Genomic DNA, 13133 nt, shown 5'->3' with positions numbered 1-13133 from the left:
TACCTCTTATAACCTTTTGTGTAAATATGGTGGGAAGCATCACTGTACAAAATCTTGCTATTGGTGCTCAAGCAGATTGACAACACTCTGCAAAAGTACTTTTTTTTCCCATGGCTTGCTGTACTGCATGTCCAGATCAGCGCCAAAACACACTGTACACAGACATACAAGCTGTCAAGTTAATACCTTGTAGCTGTTTCGGGGCAGGTAAAGTGGAGTTTAATGACAGCCTTTAAACCCCGCTTAGGAAATGCATCCTAGTCTGCGCGTTTGTTTGGGAGGTGCGCGTTATTGCGACAGAACAAAGCGCGCGCGCGCGCGAGTGTGTGTGTGTGTGTGTGTGTGAGAGAGAGAGAGAGAGAGAGAGAGAGAGAGAGAGATCGTATCTTTTGAATTGTCAATTCTCTGCCCTCATTACCAGACACAGTTCCACAGTGAGGAGGGGCGGGTGTCCAAAAAGTGCACGTGTATAAAGCCCATGCCCCTGTGCCGCTCTGCACACACGTTTTGTCGGACACTCGGATGCATCCTCCTCCCGGACACTGATCATCCACTCACACGCCTTGATTTTTTTCCCGCGGCTACTTTGAACACACCGGCGGATTGATTTAACTGCCTTCAGGATATGACCATGAGGCCGCTCTGGTTGTCTGCAGTCGTAGCTGTGTATCTTGCTGTATGCATATCTGACGCCGGATCTGCTTCCCGGAACTCCATCAAGAACCTGCAGCCTGGAGCAGCGGGAAGTCCGACCGAGCCGGTGAGCGCGAGCCCGCACGCGCCAAAGACAGAGCCGGGAGCCAAAGAGCGCACAACGGTACGTCAGTAATTCCACTCTCAAACTTTACTCTGTCATAAATCTGACATTATATTCAAATCAATGTCATTTGATCACCATGATGGGATCTGGGAGTAAATAGGCACTTGTATTTATTTCTCCCCTCCTTCAGCCTCAGAGCTGCGCCGGTGTTTCTCAGTGCGGTGTTGCTGAGTTCTGTTCTCGCGGGATTTGTCAGCCGTGCCGCAAACGCAAGAAGAGATGCGCTCGAGACGCCATGTGCTGCGCGGGAAACCGCTGCATTAATGGTGTGAATCGACCTACGAACTGCCCCTGCATCCCTAACACATGCCAATACACAAATAACAATAATAACTGTTAGTGTTGGTGGTAACTGACATGCCCTCTCTTGCAGGTAATTGTGAAGCAGGTGAAGTGAACACCACTCAGTCTGTCAGCACTACAGTTAGCACTAAGCAAGCAACCAAAGTTCATGGCAATCCTACAAGTGCATTAGGTGACCAAAACAAGACAGCGGTGCTAGAGCAGGCTAAAAATGCAACTGTCGTTTCTCCGAGGCCGGCCGAACCACTGAAAGGTACCCACTTCCCTTTTCTAGAATACTGCTGAAGAATTGACACGTAAGTTCTTTTCATCTCACAAGCACATCATTTCTATCTCGTGTCTTGTAGGTGTTGAAGGCCAGACGTGTCTGAGGTCCACGGACTGCTCCAAGGGTCTGTGCTGTGCTCGCCACTTCTGGTCACGGATCTGTAAGCCAGTGCTGACTGAGGGCCAGGTGTGCACGCGTCACCACCGTAAAGACACTCACAACCTGGAGATCTTCCAGCGCTGTGACTGCGGTCAGGGCTTGATGTGCCGAGCCCAGAAAGAACTAGTGTCAGAAAACCAGCAACAGAGTATACTGCAGCAGCAGCAACAACAACAGCAGCAGCAACAGGAACAGCAACAGCCACGCAAAAACAACAACAAAGCTACCAGAAACCTCCACACATGCCAGCCACACTAAGCCAGCAGGACTTATTTAGAACAACTGGCTTTTAACACGCCCACACTCACATACACATATTCACACACATTCACATACAATCAATAATATGTGCATGCATGGACATACACAGAAGGGATACAGGAAAACTGACTCCCTAGAAGGATGCTCCATTAAAAGGATTGATCATGTTTTGCGGATGGATGCAGAAAAAGCACACCATGTGGAAGACTGAATGCAGGACTCTGCAGCTGAAGACTTTTTTGTTTTGTTTTGTTTCTTATCGGGGTCTTTTCAAAGGCAGAATGATGTTTCCCTTTATAAGGGAACTATAAATATTTCTTGCAGTAAATTACTGTATTGTATGTGGCACTTAACTGAGCTTATCAATTCTGTAAAAGTAGTATTGTGAGACAAGGTGCTGCATGACACTATGCTAATAATGTAAATATGCAAATGATATGATTTATATTGTTATTTACAGCGTTATATAAATACCCTATTTTTAATTTCAAACTTAATTGTTAAAATTTCGCTTTTATTAAACTATTACAGTTTGACCAAAGATTGTCTATACAGTCTCACAAGTTCTTCCTGAGACACTGATTCTCTTGGCTGTTCTCAGAGCCAACAAGAGCCTGTGCTAGATTTCACTTACTTTGCTGTAATGTTGAAAAGCCAGTTAACCCCTTAAATTCCCAATACTCATCAATGTCTCCAGACTTAGATTCCTTCCTTTTGTAACTACATACTTTTTGCTAATACTTTGACCGTGATGCTTAGTAATAACTAAAGATGAATAATGCAAAATAATACTAAACAGTACTGATTACTATGCTGAGACTTTAAGGGGTTTAAATTAATGATTAAATAAAATAAATGTCCTTACCAAATTTGCTATGTGACTTGAAGTAAGATGTCTTGCACTGTGTCCAGACTTCGGCCGAGAATTAGACAAACATACAGTTATTACAGTTTGACCACATTGGAATAATCTGGATTTTTCAGTCATTAAAAAACTTATTTAACTACTTAATATTTAACTACACAGTATAAGTAATGCATAAAAGTCGTCACTCATAAAAAAAAATCCACTCACTTATATTTAGCAATAAATGTAATCTTTATTCATCACAACTGTTTATTTAGCTACTAATCAGTCCTGGACAGCCAATTCCCTTGTTATTTCATTTAGACCCTATATGTTTTTTGGAATGCCTTCCTTGAATTCCCTGCTTTGCTTATCACAAAGTATTTCAGTGGGATTAAGGAAAGGACTTTGACTTGGCTATTTATAAAAACTGATTCTGAATTTTCATATTATACTCAGACATCCTGACATTCTTCTGTTCATATGTATGCCACCCAGGCCTTAAGGCAGGAAAGGAGCTCCACACCATTATACTCTCACCATGCTTGGTGGGATGAGGTTTTAATGTTGGTATCCAAACCTGTTTTCTCCAAACATAACACCTGGTATATTTGACAAAAGTTCCATTCACACAACATTTCTCCAGTAGCTCTGTAGAATATCAAAATTGATTTTGAGTGGTTTCTGCCATGATAACCACTCATATAAACATTGCACTTGTAGACTCATACCCAGACATTATAAACTGCAAGATCCTCAGATGGCACTGTATGTTTCTTTGTTATTGTGCATTCTGTGGTGTGCTCTTGCATTAAACATTGTCCCAATGGTGCTATTTTTGTGTTCTAAATGTAGAACTATCCTAAATTCTTAGAAGTCCTTCTGAGGAAATTTCTTTTGATTGAGCCGTATTGTATTCAGAATTCAGTTTTAAAGACCAGGTAGCCCAACTCATGTGTTTAATATGGCAGGGCAGTCCAAACCCACTGACTCAAAGATTTTTAATAGGTCATTATCATTATTGCATACTTTTTCTATTCATGTTCAATAAGGATATAGCAATGAGGGTTTTTTTTTTTTTTAAATAATTAAGCAGTTTTGTTATTGTGATATGGATGATTCCATTAAACAGCCATTTATGTAGAAATCCACTTACTAATCCAGACTTACTGCCTAGCCTATTTATATTATCTGCTGGAATTGATGCCAATCTAATCTGGCATTAGCAAAGACAGGCTAAATTAGTTAAATATAGCTAGTTAATGTTAGGAAATTAGCTCAACTGACATCATCTTGCCTTTTGTCAAAGAAAATACCACATTTAATTCAAGACAAACTTTTTCTAATGTAGGGCCTGGCTGCTCAATGAGGTTATTCCCATGAAATTTTCACCAGACTTTGTTATTAACTCAAGCAATCCACACATATAAAATTCAAACATTAAAATCAATAAATGAAGTCATGTGTAATAAAGTGGAATGACACAGGAAAAAAGTATTGAAAACGCTAACGGAAATTTATTTAATACTTAGTGGAGAAGCCATTGTTTGTAACGATCGATTCAAGACACTTCCTGTATGAAGAAATTAATTAGCCGCAGTATTCAGGTGTGATTTTGGCCCGTTCTTCTAAACATATTGTCTTTAAATCTTGTTCAATTGGATTCAAGTCAGGTGATTGACTGGATCATTCTAATGCCTTGATTTTTGTTTTCTCTGAAACCAATTTAGAGTTTCCTTTGCTGTATGTTTTGGATTGTTGTCCTGCTGGAAGGTCCACCCATGTCTCATCTTCATCATCCTGGTGGATGGCAGCAGATTCTTCTCAAGAATCATCTGGTAAAGGGCTCAATTCATCATTCCTTCAATTATATGAAGTCTGCCAGTACCATGTGATGAAAAACAGCCCCACACCATGATGCTTCCACCTCCAAATTTCACTGTTGGTATAGTGTTTTTAGATTGATGTGTGGTGCCACTTCTTCTCCAAACATGGTGTGTAGTGTGACAGCCAAAAAGTTAATTTTTGCTCTCATCTGACTAGACTACACTCTCCCAATATTTTATATTTTATATTTATTTCCAAATGAGTTGTAGCAAACATTAAATGAGCTTCGACATGCCTTTTCTTTAGTAATGGAGTGTTGCGGTGTGAGCGTGAGCAGTGGAGTGCATTGTTTTGTCTGTGATGATGGTACCTGCTGCCTCCAAGTGTTTCTGGAGCTCTTTGAGTGGTCCTTGGCTCTTGGGCTACTCTTCTGACTCCCTGGTCAGAAATATTGTGAGGAGCTCCTGTGTGCGGTCGGTTGATGACGAAATGATGTTAATTCCACTTGCGGATAACGGCCCCAATGGTGCTTACTGGAGGATTCAGAAGTTTTGACATATGTCTGTATCCAATTTCATCAATTTGTTTCACAACACTAAGGTTGCGAAGGTCTTGGGAGAGCTCTTTGTTTTTACCCATCATGAGATGTTTCAAATGTGATACCTTGGTAATGAAAAGCCTTTTCATAGACTATCAATTTACAAACCCAGCTGATATTAATTTACACAGATTGGAGGTATAATTACTTACGGATTTCAGCTGGTTGCTTGCATTAACTTGCTCTGGAGAACTGCTTTTTTCTTAGTGTGTTCAATACTTTTTTACTGTGTCATTCTACTTTATTACACATAACTTTATTTATGGACTTTAATGTTGTGAATTCTTTATTTTTCCGGATTTTTTGAGTTAATACAGATGTCTGGTGAAAATTTCATGTGAATAACCTCATTGAAAATATATTTACTGAAAAAAATGTTGACACATTCAATACTTATTTCCCCCACTGTAGAAGTAGCATTCAGCTGCACACAAATAGTGTTGTTTGCAAAAAAAAAAAACCTTGAGTACCATGAGAAAGTCAAAGCAGACTGCAATCTTGATTCTTGATAGTTTTTTTCTACACTGATAAACAAGACAAATAAAAATGTAAGGAGCAAAACTTCCAAAAATCATGTAAAGTAAGAGTACAAGTAATCAATTTTAATATTACTAAAGTAAAGTACAAAAACATCAAAATATTACTTAAGTACAGTAACAAATAACAATTCCTCAAATGTTAATGACCCTTGTTTATACACAGTTTGTTTCAGTTTTAACAGAGCAGTTCATGAGGCCTAGCTTTGACAGGCATTGAATCATCCCACCTGGGCCATCCAGCAGGAACCTAATTTCATACATTCAATTGTATCTCAGCACTTCACATTGGTTTATAAATCTGTGCACAAAGGATCTTCATACCTGTACCTGTTTTGATTGTCACAACATGAATAAGGCATGCAGTGGCAAAAATCATTCAAACAGCAGAGTTTAATTATTATTACCTAAAATAAACCCATGCAATTTACCAGCACAATGAACAAGTCTTATACTATTCTGCACTGAAATAGAAGAAACTACTTTAAATAGCTTATCATGTTGCATGGTCTTACACAACATTTCCCCTGGGAAATACTTGCCTTTGGCCCCATGGAGGAAGTCATCATGTCAGATAAACAGGTTGCGGAGAGTGTTCTGATGGTGACATGTAATCCCTTGGGCAGCCATATCCCAGTTTGATGGGAAAAAAACACCCGACCACATGAAAGCTGAAACACAGCAAAACAGCAGGAAACTACAAAGCCAACAGGAGGATAGAAAATAAAAAGAGTCCAGAGGAAGTAGCAGGGGTTCAGCTGCAAGGACCTTCTCTTCCCTTCCTTTGGTGTGCCTTGGCTAACTTCTAATTAGTCCTGCAGCCAGGCCTGGGTTGCAGGTTAATCATAGAGATATCTTATCCTCTAATTACTTTATCATACCCCATTGCTGACACACAGGTAGCATGTTCAGCAAAGAGTATTGCGTACTAGGGTGGTGTTTGGGAGGTTTACGCTAAGGTTGTGCCAGCAATTATTATATGCAATGGAAATAAGGTTAGGAGAATTATAGTGTAATTTTTTCCCTTACTGTGTAATTTAATGTAGGCCTAACATGGAATAAAAAAAAAATATCTGCATTCCTTGTCAGAGTGTTCTTTTTTGGAACTGGGATTGAAGTTGTAGTAAACAACCAGTGTGATGGGCAACCACATTAGCTTATGTGTAATCAATCAATTTAATGTTCATGTCGTAGTCTATTGCTAAAGACTTCTTGCCAAAGAAGGCACTGGGAGAATGAGACAAGGCCGACACTCACAAAATCAAAGGGAGGAATTTGAAAAGCGCAACATTACAGTATTGCACTACTGCATCTCCATAAAATGCCAAGCCAAGTTGTTTTGTTGGGCAAGATACAAAAGAGTTTGAAAACAGTCACTGTGAAGTTTTCCATAGACTTACACTCATACTGTAGGACCTCTCTCTCTCTTTTTCTCTCTGGTGACAGACTGTGGCTTAAAATTACAGACACGCAGATCTCTGTTTAATGATGTCGGGCGTCACAGATTCGAGGGCTCGCTAAAATGGACTATTTTAACTGCGTGTGCAGAGACCAGAGGGAGAGACATGCGTCTAAGTGACACACACTCACACACTCACACACAAATTATGATCAGTGGTTGTACAAGGGCCTATGCTTCTGAGCACATCTTCCCAAAGAGTTTCTCATGCGGCACTATACACCTCAAATCACAGCCAAACCAGCAAAGTACTCATAGACATGTCCAAACAAAACCAGTGAAAAGCATTCACTCTCATTTCACCAGAGCTGGCCAACTGTGTGTGTGCATGCACGTAAAGAAGAGTCTATTGCGAATTCTGGATATACTCTGAATATGTTGGCATAGGAACGCACATTATGACACAGAAACGCAGTACAATGCACAGAGTATGCTATTTTTGACTCAGCACCGTCACTATGCTTCTCTTTCTTGGTCTCTGCACAGGTGTAAATGGCAGACACTAATTAACTTGGACAGATGTGTATATTAGGCTGCTGGAAGCAGCTGTGTCTGATGATTCCATATTGAACGAGTAGTGAGTGACTGTGTCCTCAGAGATGCAGCTATGTAAACACTCGGCAGAAGTGATGATCTCAAATAAGTCAAGACACTCTCCAGATCTCCTAAAAGACCTGTCAGTTTGTCACAGAAAACAGTAAGCCCTTTGATACAGGGTTAACATCACCATATATTAATATAGTATATTATAAAGTTGCATGCTGGCATGACTTTGGCTCTCAAATAAAACATCTTTGTCAAGAATTATCATATCATCTTTTCCATTTAAATAGAGTTAAGACCATAATACTTTGTGGTACTTCTGCGCGCGCACACACACAAACACACACACACTATGACAGACAGAGTATTGTGAGTGATGTAGCAGTAACAGCAGTGTGAAGGCAGAGCCAGAGGCGTTTGGGGTTTGGGACAGTCTGGAAACTGTGTTTACGCTGAACTGCTCGTTACTGGCCTGACCACAGACCTCTGCTGGCCACAGGCATGTGTGTATGTGTGTAAGTGTGTTTGTGGTGACAGCTGGGGGGGGGGGGGGCGTTGGTTTGGGGATTTGTGCTCGAATACAGCAGATAAACTCAAACTGGGCTCCAGGGCTAATGTGAAATGAAGAGCTGTGGAGCCAAGCCCGCTTTCGGTGGCAACGGAGAACTATTACGCTCTCGCCAACACATATTTCAGCCTTTTCCTTTTGTTTATGATATGATCATGACAAAATAATACAGCACATAGTGTTTATGCCAATGATCAATGATGTAGCACACAAGAAATTATGTCAATACAATTTTCAATAGGTTATTAAGCCCTTACACAATACATTAATTGTTCAACTTACTTGGTTGCCTAACCCACAGTTCTGATTCCGTGTGCCACACAAACAAGCCCAAAGCACACTCCCTGTCAGAAAAAAGAAACAAGATCTCATTCTCAGCAACATTAAACAATTCTCCAGACACTTCAAAGGGACTCTCATTTGGCACACAGTTTCCTATCAGCCCATTATCCAAATAGAGCACCCAGGAAGGGTGTTACTGCTGCAGTCCTTTGCACCTCTACACAATGCATTCCACTCTCCTTTGTACAACTATGTCCAAGTCAATCAGAAGTAGGTGAACAATGTGTTTGTGCACACAGGTGAGAAATTTCCCTCACTGTGTTAGAATCCATAATAAGAACCCGACTCAAGGGCTGTGCTTGGCATTGCACTGTAAAAAATGCAGTGAACTGAGGACCTTTGGGCTAGTAGAAAGCCACATTTTATGAGTGAACTGGAAGAGATGGCTTTGAAGTCCCTGGTTATCGTAAGAGGTTATTAACCACCGACCCACCCCTTCCCAACCCAGTCACCCCAGAATGCTGTTCTGTCGTCATAGTGGTATTTTTTTTGCCTGTGATGTTGGCTGTCTCATGTGGGAGCCAGGATTCAGGCACTCATCCATCAGAAAAGTGGGATGCTTGCTGGCTCCTGTTCCCCCTGAAACATGCTCAGCTCCCCAGCCCTTTCCTTAGAGACTACACCCTTTGATCCTTGCTGGTGTCCTGACAGTCTGACGTGTGCATTTCTGGCTTTCCCACTGCCTGACATACAAATAAATAGGCATGCATTCTTAGCCTCATGTGTCATTATGCAAGGAATGGGATCCTGCGAACAGTTCACAGTTTCGTGGCGAGTTCTTGGTTGTGCCTTGCCTTCTGGAGTCCAAAGAGATCTGATGCCATCAGGTATATGCCTTTTAGAAAGCGTACAAAAAAAAGACGCATTAAAATGTGACACACGTGAGTGTTTTTTTGGGGTTTTTTTGCCGGCAGGTAACCACCTTGCTCATGAATCTAAGCATAGTGTCACCTAGGGATGCAATCCAATACAAATGCATTATTCACCTTTGAACAGATAATGTGTTTCAAACGGATACAACTGCAGATACAAAAAAGAGGTGTGTGAGGTTTTTTTTTTTTAACAAATCAGAACTAGGATCCACAGGACATAACATAAATGCAGTGTGTTTGGGAGGTATTTACTTTCATGCACAAGTGAGCAGTGAGATATAAACTGAGCAATTGGGGGAAAGAACAGTCCTGTGCACGTCTCTAGTTGACATGAATTATGAACTCGTGATGTAGCTGAGGTTGAGAAACTGTCTGAGCCAGAATTCCTAGACACATGCTGACAGTGCTTGCCTTTCTATGTCTTGTTTTTCCCCCCAGTGTTTTGCACTGTTTCCGGATGAATATTGTTAGGATTCATATCTTTTTAAAATGCTTCTGGTTTAAGCCATGTCTGTTTAGAGTTTAAATCCAATAACAGATATGTTAAGATATATATTTGACTATATCATATTTGGATATATTTGGATCAATAAACAGATACAGATGGAGACATTGCATTACACCCATAGTGTCCTCAGATTTATCTTAACCTTTTCTCTGAAAGTTACCTAATAATAAAACTTCACAAAGTTTTTCTCTGCCTGCTACTGACCGTCTGTGTCCATTGCAGACCTACCTGCTCTCCTCAGGTGACTCTAGGCTGACTAGCTTGTGCCTGTATTTGCTCTGCTACCTGATGCACAGCTGGGCATGTTCAAGACCTGCAACAATCTCTCCATTGTTTACTAAAAGAACAACACAATATGCTGTGTCTAGAGTTGCTGCCAGACCAAACAGAACAAATAAACAACCCAGGGGGTCATGGTGATGGGGCCCTGGCAGGCCAAAGAGACGGCCTGCTCTGGATTAGCCCACATTCTCATTTGTTTCGGCTGGATCATAATACTGGTTAGTGTTAAAACGTTCACCTCAGTTTAAGAAGCCACAGAATGCGGTTTCACACATACGGTACCTCTTTTGGTGTGTGTGTGTGTGTGTGTGTGTGTGTGTGTGTGTGTGTGTGTGTGTGTAAGTGTATATAAATATAAACTTTCTGCATATTACCCATAATATTCTAATTACAGTTTATGTCTGGTAAATACATTTAGATTTTTACAGGAATATGAACTGCTGTGCATGCTGAAATATTTTTTTATAGCTACGCTAATGATATGACTACTAAATGCTACAATGTGTAATCTGCAGTTCATGCCTGTTTCCATAATCATCCTTTCTAGCATGGTCCTTAAAGAGTCACAGCCAATGTGCTTAGTGAGATTAGGAAAACTATTTGGACAAGGGAAAATTCTGTTTCAATTAGTGATCGTTTACATAAGCTTCCATCTATAAAATTAAAAGCCAGACAGGTGATAACGAAAGCCATGTTAGTGTTCCCCATAGAATAAGCATGTTTCTTACTTCAGAGAAGTTTCATCTTTCAGTTAAAGCTACGTGAGCTCTGAGAAACAGGTTATCTGCATGCCACAATTTATACATGCAGTGGGTAGAGAGGCACCAAAGTATCACTAGAAAAGACAATTTCAAAATATGTGAAATGTATTTGTTTGTTATTGATTATTCCTGGGGTTCCATTATTTCTTACATTTTGGTTATGTCTTAATCTAACTATAGTATATTGATCTGGTACAATTCTGTTTCACAGCTTCACAAGCTTCGAAATGATGAACACTAAGTACAGAGCTCTAAAATCTCACCTGCCATTCTGAGCTGGATTAAAGGTGCCGTTTTCAGGTGTCAGGATGTACATGGTAAACAAGAACAAGATGCTCCTCAGTCATCTTACAGCCACTGTCCTCAAGTAGACGTCCATACTACACCATGTTTCCCAATTGGTGTATAGTTCAGCTGTGCTGTAATGTGGTTCATTCTGAGTTGGTCTGTAATTGTAGTACAGCAACTATAGCAAGTAGCTTTAGCAACAAACTATCCAGCAGACAATAGCGAGTAGCATTAGCAAGAGGTTAGTTGGCTAACATCAGTTGTAACTCTATTGTTGATGATAACCTTCTCAAAACAGCAATTAGTGTGGTCAGTGTTATAGATTTAACCAAGTAAGGTGTCTGTATATTAATTGATCAGAAGCCAATATCGATTAAACTAATTTAAAATTGGAGAAGGAGTATTTTACATGGTGCCGACATGTATATTTGACGTCACCCCATAAACAGGGAAGGAGCCGGTAGTTGAGAAGATTACCCTAGGTTGATGAGTTTTCAAGTTGGTTTTTGGTGGTTTATAAGTACAAGTAGCAATTTCGCCTTGAACGCAACATAGAACTCATCTGTTTTATGGATCTGTAGCAAAGCAGATTTAGAACTGGCCCAGGTGAACAAAGTATATTTTTAGATGTGTTCCTAAGTTGGTACAGCTTCAAATGTCATTTTAAATGTCTGTTCTAAATGCAGCACAGACCTGGTTCAGAAGTGGTTCAGACTTAAGTTTATACATTTCCCAGAGCTAGAGCCTTATTCAACAAATTGTCAAATTATATTATTGCTATTAACCAAACTTTTCAAATATATTAAACACAATTATTACTACCTATTGTAAATGTAATTTTAAACAAGCAAACATAAAAGCACATACATAAAATAAATTTAACATTTAAAGCAGCATTATGCTTTCAATTCTGCCTTTAGGAGCTGAGCACTGCTGTGGTTAATTGAATGGTCATGTCCTGTACAGTGGTAATAAATGCTCTTTGTGACCACCTCCATGATCTGATGCCAAGTGGAACCATCTGATGACATGTTTGTTAATGTCTTCTTTTGTAGCTTGAAAGGCAAATGGTCAGAATTCTTACAGGTTAGCGGTACTTCTGGTTGCATAACTTTCATCCGTGGTGCATTAGCAGTAAATATGGATATGGCTGACTGAACCAAAAAATTGGTGATAATAGTAAACAAAATCTTACTAATAATACTAATATTTTGTAACTTTCTAGATGCAACCCATGGTCATTCTAAGTTTTACTCTGCTTGACTGACAGTGTGTTCAGTGTCTTTAACAGATGATTGGCCTGAACTTGCCACAAGTGCGCATTGTGGATATGATTGTTCAGACTATTTCATAACTCCCATGGTCATCTGTCTAAACATGCTTGCTGTCAGAGATGGCTCAGGAACAGATGAGTGAGAGGACACCCCTCTTTGCTCAGGAAAAATTTCAAAGACGAAAAGGCTTTGATCTCAGCAAGGAGCTGATGGCAATTGTCTCTCTTTCTCTCACTCTTCCCTGCTGGGCTGAGGTGATGGGTTAAACCAGAGGCGTTAATCTACACAGAGGCCAACACAGACCTGTTACAATGTTTGTTCATTCTCACCTGCTCCTGCAGGGAAGGTTCAGTAGGTTAGCAGCTACTGTCAGAGACAATTGGGACTGTCTAACACTGAGGATTTAACTTCATGTGAGATTCCAAAAGACTTATGTCTAGTTACAAAGGTGGTATTTAACACAAAGACATCAATCTGAGTGGACAACACCTATCAAAGTAATTTGAAATAATTACAGTTGGGACAGAAAAGAAGCACAGTCTGTTCAGGGAAAGAAAACTTGGAAAAATAATGAGAGTTGTAGGAAGCATATTTCACAAAATTAAATGGCAGCTCAA

The 13133-nt window shown here is 40.1% G+C and overlaps 1 protein-coding gene across 1 annotated transcript; it reads left to right on the top strand.

Annotated features, from left to right (window-relative positions):
• The first annotated feature begins 395 nt into the window (after positions 1 to 395).
• Positions 396 to 2820, top strand: dkk1a (dickkopf WNT signaling pathway inhibitor 1a). The gene is made up of 4 exons (XM_017463192.3): positions 396 to 817; positions 951 to 1086; positions 1194 to 1376; positions 1471 to 2820. The coding sequence occupies exons 1-4, from the start codon at positions 626 to 628 to the stop codon at positions 1806 to 1808; spliced, it is 849 nt and encodes a 282-aa protein (XP_017318681.1). The 5' UTR covers positions 396 to 625; the 3' UTR covers positions 1809 to 2820.
• Positions 2821 to 13133: the final 10313 nt, after the last annotated feature.

This window comes from Ictalurus punctatus, chromosome 3 (genome assembly GCF_001660625.3).
Source record: "Ictalurus punctatus breed USDA103 chromosome 3, Coco_2.0, whole genome shotgun sequence".
NCBI lineage: Eukaryota > Metazoa > Chordata > Actinopteri > Siluriformes > Ictaluridae > Ictalurus > Ictalurus punctatus.
The sequence above is the reverse complement of the archived record's forward strand: the minus strand, read 5'-3'. Positions and strand labels throughout refer to the sequence as shown.